The sequence below is a fragment of the Plectropomus leopardus genome, chromosome 21, assembly GCF_026936395.1.
Source record: "Plectropomus leopardus strain MGB_pleo_1.0 chromosome 21, ASM2693639v1, whole genome shotgun sequence".
Taxonomy (NCBI): Eukaryota; Metazoa; Chordata; class Actinopteri; order Perciformes; family Serranidae; genus Plectropomus; species Plectropomus leopardus.
In genome coordinates, this window is record NC_142196.1 from 6205467 (window position 1) to 6228178 (window position 22712).

General features: G+C 40.0%; 1 protein-coding gene across 1 annotated transcript in view; it reads left to right on the forward strand.

Annotated features, from left to right (window-relative positions):
- Positions 1–5278: 5278 nt before the first annotated feature.
- The window catches only part of mkxa (mohawk homeobox a), a 35028-nt gene continuing 17594 nt past the window's right edge, over positions 5279–22712 (forward strand). Inside the window, exons 1-5 of the mRNA XM_042510547.2 lie at positions 5279–7603; positions 8880–9158; positions 11478–11637; positions 15132–15285; positions 19997–20368. Coding sequence (XP_042366481.1) covers positions 8983–9158; positions 11478–11637; positions 15132–15285; positions 19997–20368 — 862 coding nt within the window. The 5' untranslated portion in view covers positions 5279–7603; positions 8880–8982. The remainder of the gene's footprint in view (positions 7604–8879; positions 9159–11477; positions 11638–15131; positions 15286–19996; positions 20369–22712) is intronic.

Here is a 22712-nt window from a genome sequence, read left to right on the forward strand (position 1 = left end):
TAAACTAACACTGATTTCAAGTAATGGCCACCTTTCATAGCCAGATCCTTTAATACACATTGAATGATGAGGTACCCCTAGGCAAAAACAGGGTGTTCACTGCTGGATCTGTGATGTGAAACGAATGTCTGTTTTTGAATTCTACATTCACTGCCTCAAAAGGGCACACAAGTCCATTTGAGGTTGTGCAATGTTGGTCTCCATCTTCTGCTGCCTCTCTACTACAATCTTTTATTTATTAATAAGCAGAAACATTTAATTGCCTCCGTAAGTAGTGTGTTTTCTGTAGAGGGGATCAGAGTTAAATTGGAAGTTTAAGGAGAAAACAAATGTTATGAGTGCAAGGAAATAAAACTTTCACTACACCCGGCCAGACCAAACCCACATACAAATGAACTCCAGTGGATGTGATATAAAACAATGCAAGACTGAGTGTCATATGTATATAAAACATGTACAGGGATTAGATGCGAGAACATGCTCCTGAAATTACACTGACGTAAAGCATTTCAATTAAATCGTGTTGGACGGGGGAGGAAGGGTGACGTTAAACTGAGGTTTCCTTTCCGGGCATTATATGAAAACGAGGCTCCAGATGTTGGGATAGGCTACAGAGCATAAGATGTCTGATAAAGTGATGTAAATTAGTATAAGAATGTGCTGGAAACTTGGCCTTTATTAAAGGGGTACCCCACTAATAACACTAAAACAAAGACAGGTAAATAACAGATTTAAAAAAGATAAAAATGGGCACAGGCCAACATATCCTGACTTGAAACTGTCCAACACATTCTCATCTCAACGTTGAAAACTGATGCTTGGTCAATTGACTTCCATGTCACATGACGCGAGTAGAATAGAGTATCCTCTATGTCTGTTGTTGACATTCCGGTATGCCATGTCAATTTACACCTCTTTAATGCATTGCATCCTTTCAAAGTGCATTTCTGTTTTTACAGGAAATGCACAGTGTCTCTCTGATGCATATAGTCATTTTCAAAACTTACAAGTTTTGGTAAAACATCTTGTATTTACATTTCTTTCCTTGTGCAACAAAAGCATGTGGTTAGATTAAAAAAAAACAACAATAATGGCTTGGCTCAGTATTCATATGGGAAGCAAACAGCAAGCTCCTGGGTGAAAGTCTGGGTATTGTTGGACCCGTCCAACTCTCCTCCCACCCTCTCTATAGGGACTTTCCAGCTCCTTATATTACGTTGTTACAGGTGGCGTTTCAAACTGACACTGCCTGATAGCATATTATACTGCCGGGAAAGGTGCCTTTTTGCCTCGTTGTCTGATGCCAAAATCACCAAACAGTGGTATTTAAAAAGCTGGGAATGAGAACCAGTCGTAATAGCATTTAAAATTTCGTAAAAATTAGCTCATTTCAGCTGAATCACAACAATTGACAGATTGTTTAGAAGGGTCAGGTAAATATGTGCAAATTTCCATGTCAAATTCAACTTTTGAATTTGTACTGTTGACCAAAAGCAACTCATCTTGACAGTGTTGAACTTAGAGTGAACTGAAAGCTATAATGGCCTATAAGCTGTGTTTCACTGTCCACTTTAAACTTTCTTCTGCCAGAATAAATATAGTGCTCCACAAATGAGGTTTTTAGCCAATGAGACAGGAGTCAGTGTTAGCTACAAATAGCCTATGTTTCTTGCATAAACAGTGTCCTGTTAGCGAAGGAGCTAACAAGCCCTGATAGTTGGCAAGCTAGCAAGCTTAGTGAGCTTATTTCTCCCTCTTAAGTAACTCTTTATTGCATTTGATGATTTGCAACAGGAACACAATGGCAGCGGGAAGGAAATGGTCCAGTAAAGAGAAAGTAGAAAGAAGTTTGGAACGCTGTTATGATTTACTTGTTGCAGGCAAGTGCCAGGCTTACTGGCATGTTAGCTCTTAGCTTGCAACCTGGTCTTACAGAAAGACATTAAATGACCTCAACCTCTTAACAAGGCATTACGTAGTGGCAGCAAATAAGGTGTTAAAAATATGTGAAAAGGAATCTGTATGTGCCAATAGAGCATCAATTAAAATCCTTTGTTATGGTAAACACACACAATCCATGGTTCAATGTCATGCAACGGGCGTGTCATGGTCTTAGGGTTTTGTTTTAGTTTGTTTCCTGTTTTGTTCTGGAAGTCAATCTCCTCATGTGGTGTCTCGTTTTACTTCCTACCTCTGTTTGTTCCCTGCTTGTTTTTGGACACACCTGCTTTGCATCAGTCTCATTAGTCCTTACCTGTTTCAGAAATCTCCCCTGCACACCTGTTATGCATTAGTTTTGTGTGCTCCACCGTGGTGTCACCTACCCTTGTTGTCTTCATTATCAGTCAGTCCTTGATTTTCCCTCATTTTGCTAGTGCACGTCTGCTCTAGCTATGTCTTGTTATAAGCCCTGTATGTATAGGTGAGTGTTTTCCTTTATTTCGTGTCCGTTCGTCTGTGGTCATGGTCTCATTCCCTGGTTCACTTTTCCTGCTTGTTTTGGTCTCATGTGTTCCTGATTGGATTGCTTCTGCATTCATTGTGCCATCCTGGTTTGTTTTCAGTTGAGTTTTGGTGTTATTTCTTTTGTTCTTTGAGTTACATCTGCCTGCATCTTCAGTTTGTTGCCAGGATGTTTTTGATGTCTTTTACCAGCTACATTAACACTTGTTTGTTGCCTGATCCACCTGCTTACCCACTGCACTGCGTTTGGGTCCTTGTTTGAACGGAAACCATAACAGGGCGGTGGTTAATGTCATGATGCTATAAGTTGTATAAAGAAGGGAGAAGGTCCAGGGGGTAAATGGGTCAAATAAACACAGGACTTCCACCCAGGAAACCACTATTTGTGTCCCGTCAATGCTGACTTATATTAACTTCACATATTTTAATTTTTTACTTAGTTATGTAATGTTGCATGACACGCTTGCGTCACTTTACAATGTACTTAAGTTCAGCACATAACAAACACTTACTTTAACCACAGTTTTATTTGCAAACCTTACCAAGTAGTTTTGGTGCCTAAACTCAACTGTGCTTCCAATTTTAACACCATACATGCCATCACAGCATAATTAAGAGGTTGTGGTCATTTCATGTATTTCTGTGGGATCACGTTTTACTTTGCTGGCGACAGTAGTAGCTCTGGGAGCTAGCTCTACATCACCAAGTTTCTAGAGCCACATATGTAAGGAAGACACATTTGAACTCTGTTGTCACAAGCCATTTAGTCTGTCGAATGGGTCATACTCTAAAAACACTGGATTCTTCTATTAAATGAGACATTTTGATAGGGGCCTTTTATTGACCCTCGCTGCATGGTAAATACCAAATTTTTCAAACTTCACACCTCCTGTTAATAAACAGACTTCCCATTATTCAGCTGAACTTCAACAACTTAAAATCCAGGCCAAGATAATCCTACTAACAGCATGCTATGACATGATCAGAGATACTTTCTCTGACTTAACAAAGCTCCTCTACAGCCACAGAGAACATTATACAACTGTTTTAACGGGCTGAATTGTAGCTACTGTTTATGAGAAGACACCTGACTTTGATGGGTAAAATTTGGGGGAAGCCTCTAACCAGAAATCAGACAGTAGAATATGTTTGTATTGATGTTTTTCACCATTTATTTGCTTTGGATTTAACTTCAGAATGGAGCTGTACCCCATGGTTCTAAAATATAAAAGAGAGTCAGGTGTCACATGAAAGTCTTTTCCTAACCATTGCAAGAGTGAATATCTGAGCTTCTGTATCATTTGAGCTCCAAATTGCCAATATCTGCACAGTGTCTAAGCTGTCTGCAACTTCAGACTAGAACTAGTGGTATTGGTGCCAAGCTTCAAAAACCATTATTTGGTCAAACCCAAGTGACCAGTAGAGCTACAGAAATTAGAGGACAAAGAAAGCAAATGCCAGTTTAATTCATGAACTCCAGCCTGAGATGAAACAGAGCTGTGTACAGGGGATGCCTGTAGAGTCCTTGCTACCAACCCCTACAAAGCAGGACATCATGATTAATGTCAAGCTCCTACCTGTTGAATCGTTTTGTACGCCCACACTGGACAACAGGCAGGAGTCTCAGAGATATAGTGAGCCAAAGCAGAGGCTTTGGAGAAGGTGGATTAAGATTAAAGAGATGCTTGGGACAAGTCCATATTTTCCCATTCCTAGTGAAGGGAAGGTCGTTACAGGTTCAGATAACAGAAAAAAGGTCGTTGGAGGTAACAGAAGTTCACTTCAGGCGAGAAGAAAAACATACATATTGTGTATAACTTAAGCAAATAAACCTTCCCCGACCTTAATTAAAGTGATTACATGACTGGGTCACTCATAGCATGTTTGCACAAGCTGTTAGTAAAAGTTAACTTCCCCCGTTAAATGAAAATAAGCACAAATAAACAATAATTACACAGATCCCTAACCCTTCATATGGCTCTTGCTGCTTAGTCACGTCCTTGGAATCACTACTTTGGATAAACCCCAAAGGAACACACAGCTGAGGACCTCAAAAGCTATGACTCATAAGCCCATAATGTGACAGCTTTTATAATGGAAGTCAATGAGAGGGTGCATCAGGAGTAATCAGCTGTGGCATGGCTATATACAGTTAGAATCTCTCTTTTTTTCTGAATTTCACCAAAACCAGCTTGGTTTGTGTTTTTATCTGATGGAGTAATTATCGTTGCAGCCAAAGCATTGGTGTGGACTTCAGCTTCAGGCATCTTAAAGAAGAAGATGTCCAATAAGAAGAAGAGGGGCAGCTTTACTCAGGTATGCAAAACTAATACACTTACTCTAAAGTGTTCTAAATCTAATATGGTAAAAATAAGTCTAAAACACTTGACACAGCACCATTTAGGAATAAGATAGGATCTTGCAGTGAGTTAACATGATACAGTCTTTACAAGCATCCACAACAGGTTTACTGCACTGTAAAGTATGCCTGCAGCAGACAGTTGGTAATAGGTTTAACTCAGACTCCATGCACAGTGCCGGGGCTGTAAAAAATATCCAATCCACCGAGTGACTTTGTTTCAGAATTGCAAGACTTTCCTCTGTATGAAAATGTACAAATTCTGCTAATGTGGTCAGAAAATGCTACTGGTTCCAGTATTGTTTCACTTGGCAAATTTCTTTGACAGTACAGAGATTACACAATACTTTGGCCCCAAGGTTGGATTACCAGGTTGGCAGTCCTTGGGGCCCCAGACCTCAAATGGCCCCCAAAACAATATTCACTGCATGCCAGAGTGTTTTTGCATTTGAATAATTGCAAATTCGTTTGGGCATTTGCACCACAAATAGTCTTTGTGGTGCAACCAAATAGTCTTCTCCAGAATATTTGTTGAAGTTTTTATATCTTTTAAAAAAAAGGCTTTATGCAATTTCTGACATGTATAATCTAATAATAGTAATAGCAAAATGCTATTAGCCAATGCACCTGAAAATAAGTGATCTCCATTGTTTATGTTATCTTGAGGGCAAAGTGTGTTTACCCTAACCTTCACAATCATGTTTAACTGCTATAATTGTCCAGATGTTATTTTGTTTTCTTTATAATCTTTACTTTGTTTTTCAAAATGGACACAGTGTTGCAAGACAAAATGAATCAAGCTACAAATATACATGTCTGTTGCTGTGTGATAGTAGGAACAAAGGAATTACGGCATTGGCCATTGTTACGATGTCCAATGAAATCTACTGATTATGCAAACAAAAGTCATAATTTTATTGTTTGGCTTGTTTTAATTGCCGTCTGAAATTTTCAGAAATCAAACAAACTGAAGAAAAAAAAGAATCCTGAAAATCTGTGAATATGAACATTTTAGTCTCATTGTGAATAGGCACATAAAGAGTGATGGTCTGAAATTTTTAAATAGTTGAGCCATTTATTTGAAAAACTTATTCCTATTTGATCTGAAATGACCCCAAAGCACCATATTAACAAACATAAATTCTGCATTATGACAAACAATAACCAACGAAGTATAAAAATACAAGATGCACTGTATTTAGCTGGAAAGAGTACATCATATACACTATAGATTATATAATGAATGTTAGTTACTGTGACATCACTTAATGGTTTGTGGAATGCCATTTTCAAGCATCTGACTCTGCATTTTGGCTGTCGCCATCTTTGTGGCTTTGAATGTTGAATGTTGAGATTTGGTCTAAAGACCAAAATCATTTTTTGTTCCAGGTTATAAAACATGTTTATTGCTGCTGTGAAGTTGGGTATTTTTAACATGGGGGTCTGTGGGGATTGACTCACTTTTGGAGCCAGCCTCAAGTGGCCTCCAGTAGAACTGCAGTTTTTGGCACTTCTGCTTGGCTTCATTTTTTAGTCTTGGAGGTTGCTGCTTGGTACTTACAGATTGCACAACTTAGTAAGTGGTAGGCTGTTTTTAATAGCATGGCAAAGTTCCAGGCTAACTGTTTCCTTGTTTTGTCTGAGTGCATTTACATGCACAGTTAAGTCAAGCCGCTGTTATATCTTGATTAGCCCATTTTTTGGACTACTGTCCTTGTATTAGTATTATTGACGGTGCTGCACAGTTCATTCGTACTCTATGCTTTACTTGGTACATTTGTCTTGTTTAGTTTTCTTCCCTTCTTCTTCTTTTGTTTTTCCTGGTTTTTGACAGCGAATTTATGCTGTTCAACTTCTGGGTCAAAGCCTGACACAGGGACTATGGATCATGCACAGAGCGCCTAGGCAAGTTCAGATCCAATTGAGGTGATTCATGAAGGAGTAAATCAACCCAAAACTGCATTATGCAGGTGTGTTAGTCAGACTTCAAGAAATTCATCTTAGTACGATTTCAGTATGACTAACATGTTTACAAGCATTTTAGAAGTCCAGATCTAGTCAGACTAACACAGTAATTTGACTTTTTCTAATATCATGTAAACATAGTGAGTAGCACTGAGGTGAAAGAGTGATATCAGTGTTCTCATCTGACTTCCACCACAGGGTAAATTAGTGCATTTCCCAAAAACCGCTTCTTTGATGGCATGTACCTGGTCAACAAAACATGACCAAAAGTATTAACTTTTAGTAAAGCCATTAGATTTTAAAACCCTTATAAAAGGTGCCTGATTAGAAAATTGTATCAAGAAGACATGATACATAATTGAGAAAATTAAACTTGTATCAAGAGAATCTCTAAGGCCAGCATTAGCACAGTGAGGAGGAAAGGGTTTTCCCCTGTCAGCTGGAGACATTTGTTTCAAGAAAAGTAACATTTTCAAGCTCTCACCATAGATTCAATAATTTAGCGAGCCTACTTTTTGCAGCGTGATGCCTCCCTCCCTCTCCTCCCTCTGTGCTGGCCTCGGCCCCAGAACCGGCGTAAAGCATCCACAGTATGTTCGCAGGCTCAGGCTGTGTACTAGGAAACATGAGCAGGGTGAGATATTCAGAGTCCCGGGCAGCGCGGCGCAGGCCGCTGGATAAAGCGGAGGAGGAGACGGCGGTCCGTGCGGTTTGAGCTCAGGATCTCAGGACGGGAACATGTGAGCAGGGAATGGGCGACTGGAAACAGGATTATTGTTCTACACAGCAGAGAGACGCAGGAGGGACCCGGGACAGGTAACTGAGGCACACTCACTGACACACTGATTTTAGGAGGGAACCTTTAGGCTCAGTTTTGAAATCACGTTATTAAGGTTTAGTCATGGATGTAGTGAGGATAAACACACCTATAGGCAGTTTATCTAACTTTGAATGGGCAGGATTGAGTTTACACTACTATTTATTATGACGTTTTATTACATCTTATTTACATTTGTTATATAACTTAGATATAAATTCTAAGCGCATTCACAGTCTGTTTTTCTTTATTTCATCAGTCTATGGTTCTGTATTTGGCATCAGGGTGCTGATGGCACCACATCACGGTGCGTCTTTCCCCGTGACAGAGCCAATATTCAGCCTCTGTGGTGAAATTCCAAACTGAAAGTGAAAAGAAAAACAAAATGTCACTTTTCTGGAGCTCGCGGCGTTGTTTGTTTTGCGTTTTAAAAAAAAAAGGGAGAGCACCAACCAAAATAAACCATTCAGAGTTTGTAGCGACGTACGACCGCAGTGCAGAAGAGGCAGGGCAGAAATATTTAAACATGTTTGAACTAGAATTTTAAAACATTTTTTAACCCAAATCAAGTTTTTACAACCAAACCACGGAGTCTGTACTGTATTTTTTATTGTGGTAAATTATATGTTCTCCCTAGCTTGTTTACAAGAAAATAAAATTGTATTAAATAGAGTGAAATTGTGTATCTTGTTCTAAGAAAAATCAGGTTTGGAGTTGAATAGGAGAACAAACTGTTGTAGAGTGGGGTTTTATTGCAGCGCGGCACAATTACGCGCAAGTAAACTGAAATAAATTTTACCCACATTAGTTATAATGGACCTGCTGTCTGCACTGATGATCATCATTAGCATTTCTCCTCTTGATTTCCTCCCAATAGCTGATAACTAACTCATGTTTGAACTTTTCATAAATCCTTTGTTATGAATTGGAACCGCAGATGCAAATGTTTACAAAAAGCGACCTTATAATGACGCATCACAACAGCGCAGTTACGCACGGTCCGCCTCAGCTCAAGACAGTCTGCAGGCTGGTTTTATTCAGTGTATTTGTATGAGCAGGCACATAGTGGAGAGTAACCTAATCACATACACACCAGAGTGAAGGTGTCAAGTTTTAGTTTATCCGATAAAGGCGCGTTATCCAGAAGAAATATGAAATGCTTATCTAGGGATGATTTTTCTCGATATTAAAGGATTTTGTTGCTCATATTTTAAATCATATCACATTTTTTAAGTTTATGTGAAGACTCCTTTTAAAATATCGTTTGTTCCACAGGAGAGACACGGGGACACTGTGACAAATCCGAGGAGATTTTTTTTTTTTTTTTACCTTTTTAATTTTTGCGCATCAGAGAAATCGGAGGAATATCTATCCAAAGATGAACACCATTGTGTTTAACAAGCTGAGTAGCCAGGTCCTTTTTGAGGAGAAGGCAAAAGAGGTGGAAATGAGCAGCAGAAATTATCTAGAAGTCATCGACGGGCAACATCCAGACCTCCTCTCCAGCAACCAGACCATCAGAGACAACCAGGCCATCAGACACCGGCGGAGCGGGTATGTGGAGCCATTCTGTTGTTGTTTAACGTTGCTGGTCAGCATGTGTGGCTTTTGTTAACATGTGGAGTCCGGGGTTTTTGATGATTTCATTCAACATACGTTAGAATAATGGTGGTTTAGTTATCGGAGCTTTGCAGTTATCTCTCCACCTAGTGCGTAAAATGAAGACAGGAGAAATGAAAATGGATAGAGCTCCTAAGGTCATAATCTTATAGAAATACACTAGTGATATACTATATGTATGTGCATGAGCCTTCTTGAGTTACAATACAAAACCAGTAATTTAACCTCGGATTGATCAAATAGACAACAGATTTGAAGAATTGCGCACTTACGCACAAAATCTCTAATTTACGCACAGATAAAATATCCCCAAGGAAGGTCCCTTTTAAGTCTAAAACTGTAACTACGCATGCTTTACATCTCAAGACTTAAAACTTGATTATCCAGTCTGACTTTTTTTTCATGTGGCTTTAATGCAACAGGATATGAATGATCAGAGAATTTAATATTTGACCATTCCCAAATCTGGTCCTCATTTAGGTGCTGATGTTCACAGCTAATCTTAAAATTAATAAGTAGGTCAGCCCTGTTCAGTAGCATGTGTTATAGAGGTCCCCATCTGTTTCCAATAAATAAATTCGCCATTCAACTCTCTGTGTGGTCTAGCCAATCACATAAGGGCTGCGTGTTTGTTTTTAAACATTTATTTTATTCTCCCTTTATGTGACTGGAGAGCAGGTGTAAGAAAACTGTTATTTGTTATGTGTATTTGCATGTTTATCTGGTACATAGAAGAGAGAGAACAGATGGATAGCAGTGACCTTCAGCCTCCATAAGGGGTGACCTTCAGTAATAATAAGAGAGTTAGTGAATATGTGTGACTGTATGGTGTCTCCTCAGGGGAAGCATCAGTGCTAATGAAGAACATTAAATTATTAAACAGAGGAGGGTGCGTGAGTGTGAGTGTTTAACCCAAAGTTCAGAACACGGAGTAAAATGTCCTTACGGATGTTCATACTGATCTAGATTACAAGGAAAATATTTGTAGAACATGAACCTCAGGCAGACTTGAGGTTAGACTAAAATATGTTACATCTGCAGTCAGTGGAGCTTTTTTTGGTGAGATAAAGGGAAATGCGGAGCGCAGCACCACACTGACATCTACAGGTTCATAAAACCTGGAGGAAGGTGAGACTTCACAGAAACCAACAGGCTGCTTTAGATGCACTTGAGTGAAAAATGTTCCTTCAGGAGCTCACAGTGCATCTGCACTCTTTTATAAGACATTTGTAGTGATTTCATGATATTTTGTTTTATTTCATATAATATCTCGTACAAGTGCTGCACTCATCACTGAGATGCTGATTTGGGATTTAACAATATATATTTCCGATCTCACATTTTATATTCCTGCTGTGATGTTTTTATAGCATCCTCTGGACATGTGTCATAGTCCTTTTTCTGTAAAGCAAAAACCAGAAGTATCAATTCATGTCTTTTTTCATGTCTCTTGTGTGAGGGCTTGGCTGTGGCTGTGACCTGGCCACATTGTTCTCGGTCCACTTCTCCTGGGTGTGAAATGTTAATCTGGCAAAAAAATGTGCGCCCAGAGCTAAAATGTTTTTGTTTGTTTCATTGCGATGTGTTGGCGGCTTGTGGGACACGCAGTGAAAAATAAACAGCAAGTGGCCATGCATCTCTGTCTGCTTCACTCTCTCCCTTTTTCTCTCCTGCTATTTCTCTCTCTCTCTGTGTCTTTTTAATCCGACACCTCTGAGTTTAATTGCAGTGCTTAGGGTGAGAAAATTGCTCACTGTGTAAAGTTGTTCACTTTATGTGTGATGACTAACGAATTTAGACAACATGCCGGTCCACTCAAGACTCCAACTGCAGCTGCATAACATTGTTTTGGTTCACTTTAATAAATAACACATACCTGTTTCTCTTTATGGCTTTAAAAGAATATTTTTACTTTAATTTAAAAAAGGAGAACACCCAGACTTAATACCAAAATTGTATCCAGATAAAAGAAACACATGATGTTACTAATAAATGCAGAATATAGCATTCTGAACAGGTTTTAAGTCAGAAAGGAGTCTTTTGTAAAATATATAAATAAAAAAATGTGCTAGGCAGAAAAGAGCAAACAGTGCAAATTTAGATAATTAAAAAAATCCCCCAAAATGTTCCCAAAAAATTACTTATACATGAAGTTTGAACTGTAGGTTTTATGTGTGCATAAAAGTTTTACTGTATTCAGTTATACTTCTAGTGTGAAATCTGGCTGACATTCCTCTACCTGTTCCTCCTCAGGGGACGTCCCAGTGGCGGTAAAGTGCGACACAAGCGTCAAGCCCTGCAGGACATGGCGCGGCCACTCAAGCAGTGGCTTTACAAGCACCGGGACAATCCCTACCCCACCAAGACGGAGAAGATCCTGTTGGCCCTCGGCTCACAAATGACCCTGGTCCAGGTGAGTCCACTTTCTGGTTTTTATTACTTGCTGGTCTTGTCATGAAGGAAAAAAAAAAAAACAAAGCTAAAAAAGTAAGAAATATGAGGTTTTTCTTAGTTTTAATGTGGGCATGATGTGTGATCAGTGAGGGGAAAAGTGAAATTTGATTTCTGTGGTTGAATTTCTGTCTGAAAAGATGGATTTAGACTTGGATTTGCAATTAGGAGGCTGTGAGTACAACGTATTTTTACATCTTGAGATGTTTATTTTATAACTCTTGTGCAGTGGTGGCTGATGTTATTTCTACTTTCTTCCAAATGCCACAATTGGCAATTCTTTTTATTCTTTTTTATCTCACTCAAATTTGAAAAAAGGAAAGACTGCATATATTAAAATTTTGAGTTATGTAAGTTAGTGGTTATAACCGCTCTACTTGATTGCTCTTTATTTGTGACCAAAACGTCTGTTATATTTTCTTTACTTGTGTATTTTAGTGGCACCAACAAGTAAAACCATCCAGAATTTCATTAAAAAATCTGGTAAAATGCATTTTTTTGTGCAGCAGGAATGTATTTCTCGCTTATTCTGTACATGTGAAAAAACAGCTGTAGATGGCTGTAAACAATCTGGAAAAAATGCTGTTAATCTAAAAAAAAAAACTGAGGTAAATGTCCGTGGTTTTGACCGCTCTACTAAAGCACTCTCAATATATAACCATATATTTTCTTATATGTTCTAGTACTATGGATTTTAGAGGCACAATTTGTGTATTTTCAAAGAAAATCTATCTAAAATCAACTGAATTTTGTGTAGCAGAAATGTATTTTCCTCTGTCTAATTCTTTGTTTTTTTTTCTGTCAAATCCTTATATTTATCATCAGACCCCTCAATGGCCCCAACCCACAGGTTGGGAACCACTAGCCTAGGTTAGACTGTAGTTATAAAAATAGTTTTCTTACATGCTATTGCACCCTCTACCGATTGTACAAGAACACAGTGGACAGCTTGACTTTAGTGGCTGACAAACTGACCGCTGAGAGGAAAACCCAGCGGTGAATATGAGTGTGTTTTGCGTCTGGCACTTGCAACTGTGTATGTACAGTATCATCTGGCTGACAAGGTCACTGATACGGCCTCAGAAAGTCTGCGGCGGCTTTTTTCGGGCCGCCGGCCACAACGCTTAATCTGGTTCTCATTTTGGGAGCCTGATGGAGCTGTTTGTTTTGGTGAGGGCGAGCAGAGTGCAGAGGAATGCTTTGTATTGGACACCGGGATGCTGGGCTGCGAACACACACACACTGGAAGCCTCACACACGCATTCTGTTTAAGCTGACACCCCAAATACCAGCAGCAGGGTCAGAGGTCAGGGAATGAGGGGGATGATGGGCAGGTGAATTATTGTCACCACATTTTCCAACACGGAGAGGTTTTTCTTCTTCTGTGGGTAAATGTTTGAGTTTTTTTTACTCAAGTCATTTCTCTTTTTGTTTGATTTTATGTCGAAAAAGGAGTCAAAAATTCATTCAATCATTTTTGGTCTCAGATGTGAGAATATGCTTCTTATCTCTGTTGTTCTTTTCGTAATGCTAAGGGATGCCAAGTGTATTGCTGTCAGATGCCGATGTGTGTGACAAAGTGTTGTGAACTGACGACTTGGGAATGGGAACGTGTTGGTTCTCTTCTTATCTACTGAAAAGTAAAAGCAAGTTTTGCAACATGCAATAATTATTTAATCTATGAAATACCCCATAATATTGGAAACACCTGTCAGTTGGTCCAAATCCAAAAGACATTTGATTTTTACGTCAATTACAATAAAAAAGAATGAGAAAAGCAGCGTATTCTCACATATGAGAGGGCAGAAATGGCTAATTTTACACTTTTCAGAATAAATGACAATAAAATTTGTGATTTTTCATTTCCTTTCATTTATTTTTATCTTTGTTTGATTTTATGTCATGTTTTCTCCATTTTTTTTTCTTTTAGTAACAGACATAGAAATTAAATATTGATTGGTTTTGGACCAAGTCGGACAAAACACGCATTTTCAAGACATCACCTTGAGTTCTGATGGGTCTTTTCAGTATTTTGGGGCATTTTATCGACTAAATAATTAACTGATTATCAGTTTAATACCCAGATTCAGTGTTGTTTTAAAACAACATTGCATCACCTAAGTTCCTATATCCCATGTGAAACCAAAAGTCACTATTGTTTTATTGTAATGTTGCACAATTTGCGTACAGATTAGATTAATAGATCAGATTAATTAATAGAATAGAATAATCAACACAATTCAATTTGAAAATAGTTGTTAGCTTCAGCCCTAAGTGGCATCTTTTTTATTGCCTATTCATTCATGAAGGCTAAGAACTACCCAGTTCTTCCACTGTTTCGTCCAGACAAACCACCGCTGCCAGTAATGTAGAACGCATCACTTCCTGTGCATTTTTCCTTGGAAACACCCACCTGGCACCAGGTGTTTAAAGCAACTAAATCTGTCATGTTTTAGCCCATACTTTTCCATCTAAACATTGTAAATTATTTCTTTAAAGTTTGTGCTAATGCGCTGGTGCCATCTCTCCATCACCGTGCCTGCATGCCGTCTCCTCTACGGTACACACAGTACAGACACGCCACGGGTGAAAGCGCTGGTTTGGCTTTGCCCTTTTTTAATCTCTCTGGGTGTCATCTGAGCAGGCGTGCCACCCTTTCTGTCTTCTCTCACCCCATCGACAGCCATCTTTCCTCCAGTCCTCATTAGCGAGCACGCCTCGTCTCACCTCTCTTCCCCTCCCTCCCCTCCGGCCAAGCCACATGTACTAGATGCCGCCTTCCCCCGGAGTGCCACAGCGCTGGGCTCGAGACAAAGGGATGTGGGATGGTCTTAGTTAACGAGAAACACGATACTGGAAGAGGGGATCAGAAAAATAAGTACTCTAGCATAAGGCCCCCGTCCCAGCCCCTTCATAAGCCGCTTGAAGTCTATTGAGCATGAAAAGTTATTCTAGTATAACATCTAATGGTCTCCCTTCCCAGTGAAAGGAAGAGCGCCGGCTCAAGTGTCTCTTTTATTGCATCTTGAAGACAGTGTTGGAAAAAATGTATTATTGGAGGAAGGCTGTGCGAGTCCAGAATAAGCACAGGGGACGTACGTCTCGGTCGGAACATTAGTTAATGAAACGTTGCGTTCGCTGGCCGTTGGGCGTTTGGAGGGTGTTAAATGTTTCGACATGGCGTTGATACAGAAAAGATGCATGCTGGGGTGTCTCTCCGGAGCGTCTGGGATGTTTCTTAAAGCTGTTTCTGTGCTGCTCTGCAACCTGACTCTGGTTCTGTCTTTTGCCTCGGTCCCTCTTGGTTTTTCTGAATGAGACTGATGGCAGGCAGAGAGCAGACGTTTTTCGCAGAGGAGGCTCTGTTTTGCTATGGATGTGGTGGTGTTTGGAATCCAAACAATAACATATGTTTCTATTTGCTGTGTCCTCCCACTCCTTTTCTTTTTCTCTCAGGTCTCCAATTGGTTTGCCAATGCCAGGAGGCGGCTGAAGAACACGGTGAGGCAGCCAGACCTGAGCTGGGCGCTCAGGATCAAACTCTACAACAAATATGTCCAGGGCAACGCAGAGAGGCTGAGCGTCAGCAGCGAGGACAGCTGCTCAGAAGGTACGGCTCCACTGCAGCTTAGAGTTAAAGGAGGCAACTAAGAATAGGCAACTGCTCCGTCAATACTTATTTATTCAGCACTCCTCATTTTAGGCACAGCAGCAGTGTGTTATTTGTTTTTTACTGGGTATTTTTTTTAAAGAATAACAATACCATTATCAATTACAGTTCCCTGAAGGTCATACTGATACCAATAAAATACTTCATCCCATACCTATAATGTGAACGGAGTGGCGTGTGGTACAGCCATACATTTAAACGTTTTGGTGACGTTGAACTGTGCTCGACTTCATCACACAGCATGCTATATGGGCTGCAGCTACTGTGGTACTGGGCCAATCACATGTTGCATAAAATCGCTTGTGGTGATTGGCTATGAGCAAAACCATACAAATAGTAATTTTTTTCTACATCCGAGTACAAAAAGATCAAATGAAGGTTTCGTTTGACTGGAGAAACCACTGGGTTATTTCTGTCAATGCCTTCAAAGTAGCTCCCTGGTGACCCTTGACCTTTGTAGTTATTGTTTGTAATGGAGACCTAAAGAGTTTGGGGTTACTCTTCAGTTCTCCCAGTGGTTCTCATTCCCAGATTGTCAAATACTAACACCCTTTGGCATGTCATATAGACGCCCAAAGCTGCCTTTTCGCATCTTTATAAAGGGCGAGAAAGTCTGTGTAGGTTGTGAGTGAGGTGAGGTAGATGGGTCAAACAAAAGCGGACTTTCACCCAGAGAACATAGTTTGTGTCCTCTGTAAAACCAAAAATCATTGTTGTGTTAGCATAACTTTACGTAACTTACACAACTTGTGTAATGTATGTACCAAATCCCGTGTAAAACCACAAGTTGCTGATTTTTTAAATGTTTTTTTACATAATTTATGTAAGGTGGCTGTACACTTACATCATTCTCGTGAGGTATTACTGTCACCTTACATTACATGACAAACATACTTACATACAATAAACATACAAAAACATGATCTTTTTTAAAAACCTAACCAAGTAGTTTTATTTCCATAACCTAACCCTTAACTGTTTCACAGCATTAACTACTTTTTACAACATGTTTCAGCTGTGCGTCATATAGAGATGTTAAAGGGTGCCCTGTGCGTTACTATGAGGTGCTGAGGGGCGTGACACAGTGTCGGTATTTGACAACCTGGGAATTAGAACTCTTTGTTTCTCTTCTGTTGAGGCTACATTAAGAACCCTCCATCTACATCTGAATCTCGACTTTGTTTGATTGGCAGGATTTCACATAGATATACAATTTATAGACATGGTGGAAAACTGTTCCATTTGCTTAACTGCTCTATCCATCAATCCGATTAATGTTCACTTCAAATACATCACATCAAAAAGGACTTCAGTTATGAACTTGTTGGTCTTGTGTGAAACTGTTGCTCTTTGTACACAGTGACCGGGAGAATCTCCTTACATCATTCCTCTTGTGCCCCTAAAATTGAAATCTAACATTATGACATGAAATAAAGCCAAAGACCAGGCCAACCCCCCTCCTCTGTGCTCGTCCTAAAGCGGGCTGATGCTATGCAGAGCCATGTTCTGGGCGTGTATAAATGGCGAGTGTGTGACCCAGCCGAGAGACGCCGAGGCCGGCGGGCTCCGGCACGCTGTCATTAAGACACCCCGCTGAGCCAACCTCTGTCTCCCAGCCTACAATTGAAAATGAGTAGCTCTCTGTCAGCCGTGTATTTACAGCAACTGCCGTTTTCTATTCGCTGACAGCCCTGAAAACATCGTCAGGAAATAAAAAAAAAATACATAAAACATACATTCTCGCACAGTGAGAGGATGAACAGAAAGGAAGAGTGCTGTGGTGTCAGTGATCTCTAATTAAATTTTTGGGGAGGAGAGGCTGAGCGTGTGGCTGAGGGAGGAATGTGTGCATGGTGTTTGCATTGTGTCCGCCACAGGCCACTGTACCACCGGAGGCTCTGTATATCTCCCTGACTCTTCTCCCTGTCACATTATGGTTATGATGCTATCCGCAGCCTGCTCCCACTCCTGACCCATGCACTAAAAAGCCCTCCATTATGTTTTTAAGCCTATGCTTTTGTTCCAGAGGCTATTTACAGGGCCCGACCTGACCCCTCTGACTCGGTGTGCATTCCTCCTACTGTCCTGAAATGGTCCTGCTTGTTCTGTAGCTTACAGTATAGAGAGAAAATGCTGGGGTTTTTTTTGTTGCATGGGATCTGTGGAGGACACGCTGTCATGTAGGTGCGAAAAAGGAAGTTTTATTTTAAAAGGTGGCAGATCTAGAGGTAAAAGGACACTGCCATGGGATTAGAATGAGTGGTCAGAGTTATTATCGCTGAAACACTCGCTAAATTCTCCCTCAGACTGCACAGGGGAAAGCGAGCACTACCTCCATGTGTTTCTGATATGTGGGAGCTGTAATTTTAATTTGGCCCAGACTGAATCAAAAGTCCAACCTGCCCAAATTACAAAATTACAGTCTTGGCAGGGACAGTATCTCGAGTGAACTTCTCCCTGATTTCCCTCCTGCCAGAGGATATCTGGTTTTTCAGTACGGTGTTTTATCTTTCCTCCCCCGTTTCTTTCATCAGGTAGGGGACCTTTGCTTTAATTCAATCTCTTCGGGCCGCAGAGCGCCCTGGAAATTATTTATTTCTGCAGGGGAATAGAGGGGCAATGTGGTCTTGATGGAGAGGAAATAGGCTACCATCCGTTATGGTTTGGTAATGCGTCTTAAGTCTCGGCTGGGCTTTCTGCTCTTGAGGCAATGCCAACAGGAGGGCAGGAGCGCCAGGTTGAAATCTCCCTGCCCTGGAATTTAGATTCAAGATTAGCTCAGAATAAGCAGACTGTGAGTCAGTGGGGACGAACATGCAACGCACAGAAGTTAGAAAATCATTTAAACAGGAGAAGCATTTGCTGAAGAAAATGCGTGTGATTGCTGCGCGCACTTAGGCTGACTGGCATGATTTTTTGGATGATGTTATAGTCATTTGAAAAATGAATAACATTAAAGGGGTAGGACAACCATTTTATTCCTATAGTATAAGAAAAAAATAAAACCGAACAACTCCCAAAAGCTAGGGTGCCAAAATTCAAAGTTGGGATGTCATCAAGTATGAAGTCTGGAGCTGCTTCATAGACAGTGAATTAGGAAAGATGTTACTGATGACAGTGAGAGCACCCAGGGGAACGTTCTGAGTATAGACTGAATCAAATGTTTGTTTACAATAACTTTTGAGTAGAAAACCCCTGCGTCAAGTGCATAAAATGAGCAAGCGCTGCATCAGTTAGTTAGTTTTAGCTACCCAAAAAAGCCCCATCTGAAAAAAATCAATATCAGTTTAAGTGTTCAATTTATTTACAGTATTTTCACCTCTTCACCTTGCCCTCAAACAGCCCTTTGTGACGGGTAACTGAGGCTATTACCTCAAAGCCATCAAACTCTATTGATAAAAACACTAATTTTAGAACTCAGGAGCTGCTGATCTACTGCTTTTTTGACTGGTTAGTGTGGAAAATAAGGAGGTTAAAATTTTCCAAATATATCATACACTTTAAACTGATATTGAATTTTTGGGGTGCGACTTTTTTAAGTGGCTAAAATACATTTTTTCTGCGGCCCCTGTCCAAAGAAGTACATTGCTGTTGTTGATCAAAGATCCTATTAAAGCAACACATTACTTTAATGAGCACAGCAGACATGTCACACTACAATATTTAACTATACATCTTCAAAAGTTACAGTTATGGCTGAAAATGACAAAAAAAAATAAATTAAAAATGCATATTTCAAATATATCCGCAATATAAAATAATTGCCAGTTGACTATCTGGAAGTAATATGGTGACACCACAGTGAGTCGCACAATATGAGTATATTTTTCGTTTCAATATTTGTTTACTACAATAAAATAAAGCTCATTTGAGTTAGGGTTAGGGGTTAACCCTAACTCTAAAACCCTAAAAAAGAAAACCATAATTCTGTGGTTCCACAAAATCAGTCTTGCATTCATTGTCTATGTAGCAGCTCCATACTTTATATCCATTATATCCTGGTTTCTGGCTATGAGACAGTAGCTCATTTTCGAGATACTGATTGAGCTTTCTTAGACAATGGAAAAAACATACTAGAGTTCTTAATTTATGTGGCCTTTCCCTTTAATGTGCTGTGTTGTAAATACTGTGGAACTGAATGGACCTCCATTGGCGTTAATACATTACATAACTAATAAACTCCACGTCATTATTATGAGCTTATGTACAGTTAATCAGTGTGAAGAAAGAGCATTTCAAAACTTAAATAGAGTGTGGACTGTATACAGGTGCTAAGATATAAATACAATGAAGAAATTAGTTCTGCTATAACAGTTATTTATAAGAAAATGCATCCATCTATCTATTAAGAATTACATGAGTTACAAATGTGTTTTAAAGATGTTATATTTTTAGGAATCACATGCTAAAAATGCAAATATATGCATTTTTATGAAAACACAGGAAGCTATTAGGCAATACTGACATATAAATGGTATATGTGGTGAAAAAAAAAAGTAAAAAAGGTACTGACAGACAAAAGAAAGGGAGAGTGTGGATGAGTGAAAATATTTGAGTGAAAATGCTTTTGTACTTAAATATTAATTGGAAATGTATTTCTGCATTGCATCTAAATATAGTTTTTTTCTGATTTTATCTCTTGATGGCGTAGATGGGGACAACCCTCAGAGGACACAGAATGGCCCTGAGGAGCTCAACAAGCCCATGTACCAGAGTGTTATTAAGAAGGAGGGCTCCTCCATGGTGGGCATGGCCATGGGTATGGGCATGGGCATGAGCATGGGTGCAGGGCTGCGCTCGGCTTCCTCACTGGCCGAGGACTATGTGTCCCCTCCACCCAAGTACAAGAGCAGCCTGCTCCACCGCTACCTGAACGACTCGCTGCGCCACGTCATGGTGGCCAACGCCGTCATGGACGCTCGCAAGAGGAACCACTCTGGCTCCTTCAGCTCCAACGAGTATGACGACGAGCTGCTCTCGCCGTCCTCCTCTGAGGCCGAGGCGAACTTTGTTTATCGGGCTGGTAAGGAGCCACATTTCTTGCATTCTTTCCCTTCGAGAGTCTCCCTCTCTCACACACACACGACATCCTTCACTTTTGTTCTTTTTTTGTCCCCTCCATCTGCACATTTTGTTTTAATTCCCGCAGCTGGTCCATTATTTCCAAAGGTCTGAGTCTCGCTATATCACACTGCCTCTGCTGCCTGCTCACACTGTGTCTTTCAGTGTGGTGTTGCCCAATGTGATTCTTATGAAATAGAGATGCAGAAACGAGGGCCCCGAGCCTTTAAAAAAAAAACTGTTTTATTAGATTTAAGCAAGGCTCCATGAATCCAAAACCCTGAAACACGCAGAGGAGCCCATGTACTGTCACTTCACACTCTGACACAAGAACACTGGCTGTCTCTCACACACTGCAGCCGAGCAGGGAAGGAATTCCCCCCAGCCAGCTCCTCTGACCGGGCTTTAGCAGGCCAGACACAACAAGGCCATGTGGAACATGCTCACTTTCAGACTACTGTTTGGCATGCCTTTGATCCTGCCATGAGGTCCCGCTGAGAGAGCAGGGGCAAGGCAAATGGGCTGTGTGTTTGTGTGTCGGCGGTGTGTGTGTGTGTCTTTTTTTAGACCAAGGGAGTAGGCTATTAACTTTATAGAAAAGTAATAACTAAAAAAATCTGTAGGTCACATATAATTTACATTATTGCTGCTTATGTTTTGTATATGGGCTCATATAGCTCTCGTCAGAAAAAGTCGTTTTCAGTCATTCATTTTCCTGCAGAATGAAAAACACATTCCAGAGCGAGACGGAGACAGATGAAGTGTTTCTTTGGTTTTGTCAAAGCTGAAGCTTTATTGTCCCTTTTTGCCTGGATGTACGTCTTTGCACAGTATGCTCCGTTTCTTGGCTTTTGACACCTTCTGGAAGGAAATAATCCTTTAAAAAAAATGTCGACTTACGGACTTTATTACTTTCACGTGTTTTTATGTAGGGCATCTTTGTTGTTCTGCAGCTCATTTCAAGCTAGACTCAACAATGTGAATTTTTCACGATCAATTACAAGCAACTAAAGGTCAGAACAAAAGAGAAGTTTCAAAACAGGTGCGCAGGAGAGGGACAAGTTGGACACAGTTTGCAGACAAACACACACAGCACACTGTCTAACTTACAAAAGAAATACATTTATTTTGACATTCTGGTAATCAGACTTTTATTAGGCAAAAATGAAGGTCTAGTAAGAGAAAAATTGCCACAAATGTTTTTCCTTTGTAAGTTAGACAATTTGTGGGAGTTTGTATATAAAATGTAACAAACAAAAAGTAAAAAAATAAAAACAGAAAAATGGCACAACATGAAAAGAGTGGATGTATGTAGCACAGATACTAAATGTTTCAAGCTAATACAAATTGTTTATTTTTACAGTTTAGATAGAAATCAATAAGCTGTAAACACAGTAAAACATACAACATAGTGAAATCAACTAATAGTTTATGACCGATTTAACATAAACATGTTTTATCAATGAATTTCAAGTTATTTCAACTTAATCTTCTAGAGCAGAATGAAAGTACCTCTGAAAAGCATGAGTATATTAGCAGACTCTTCAGCATGCATCGCCTCTCTAGAGATACTTTTTTGTTTTTGAATTAAAAAAAAAAAAATATGTGTCCTGTTAGCAAGGAGTGAGGCAGCAGATGAACTTGTGTTTTTAAGTTGAACCAGCTTAAAATGTTTCACAGTGATGTAATTGACGCTGATCACCTCCTAATTGCGAATGTCGTGTCACGACCTTGCAAATCACAAAAACTCTCTCTTCAGCTCGCAACTCGTCTAAGCTGCGAACAATCACGCTCAGATCTGTCCAAGTTCTTCTCCAGCTGAGAACACTGGCTCTTTGTTCATGAACTTCACTACCGAGTAACGCTTTCACTTTCTGTTGAGCATGGACAGGAGCGGGGGGGGGTATGATTTGAAGGTGTAGGTGATGGAGTGACAAAGGAGGATGGAGGGGGGCGATTTTATTGTGTTTCATTCGGAGCTCCTCTTCAGGACAAATGTGTTTCATATTATCTGAGCGTGAAGGAGGGCGGGGGTGGGGGGCGTTGTATGCATCAGCGGCCCCGACGGTTACAATCCTCCTGATCGAAGAACTTGAAACCCAGTGACCTGAACGAACATCAGGCTTTTTCACATCTAAGCACCTGCTGGGACTCACAGATGGAGAAAGAGAGAAAGAGATGGATAGACCAAGTGAGACTTATAACTCCCACTCTACCAGATTTTAATAAGAGAAATCCCAAAAAAAGGATTAATTCACCTGGCCGGCCTGCTGTTTTTAATAGAGAGTAACTATTTTATCTCTATG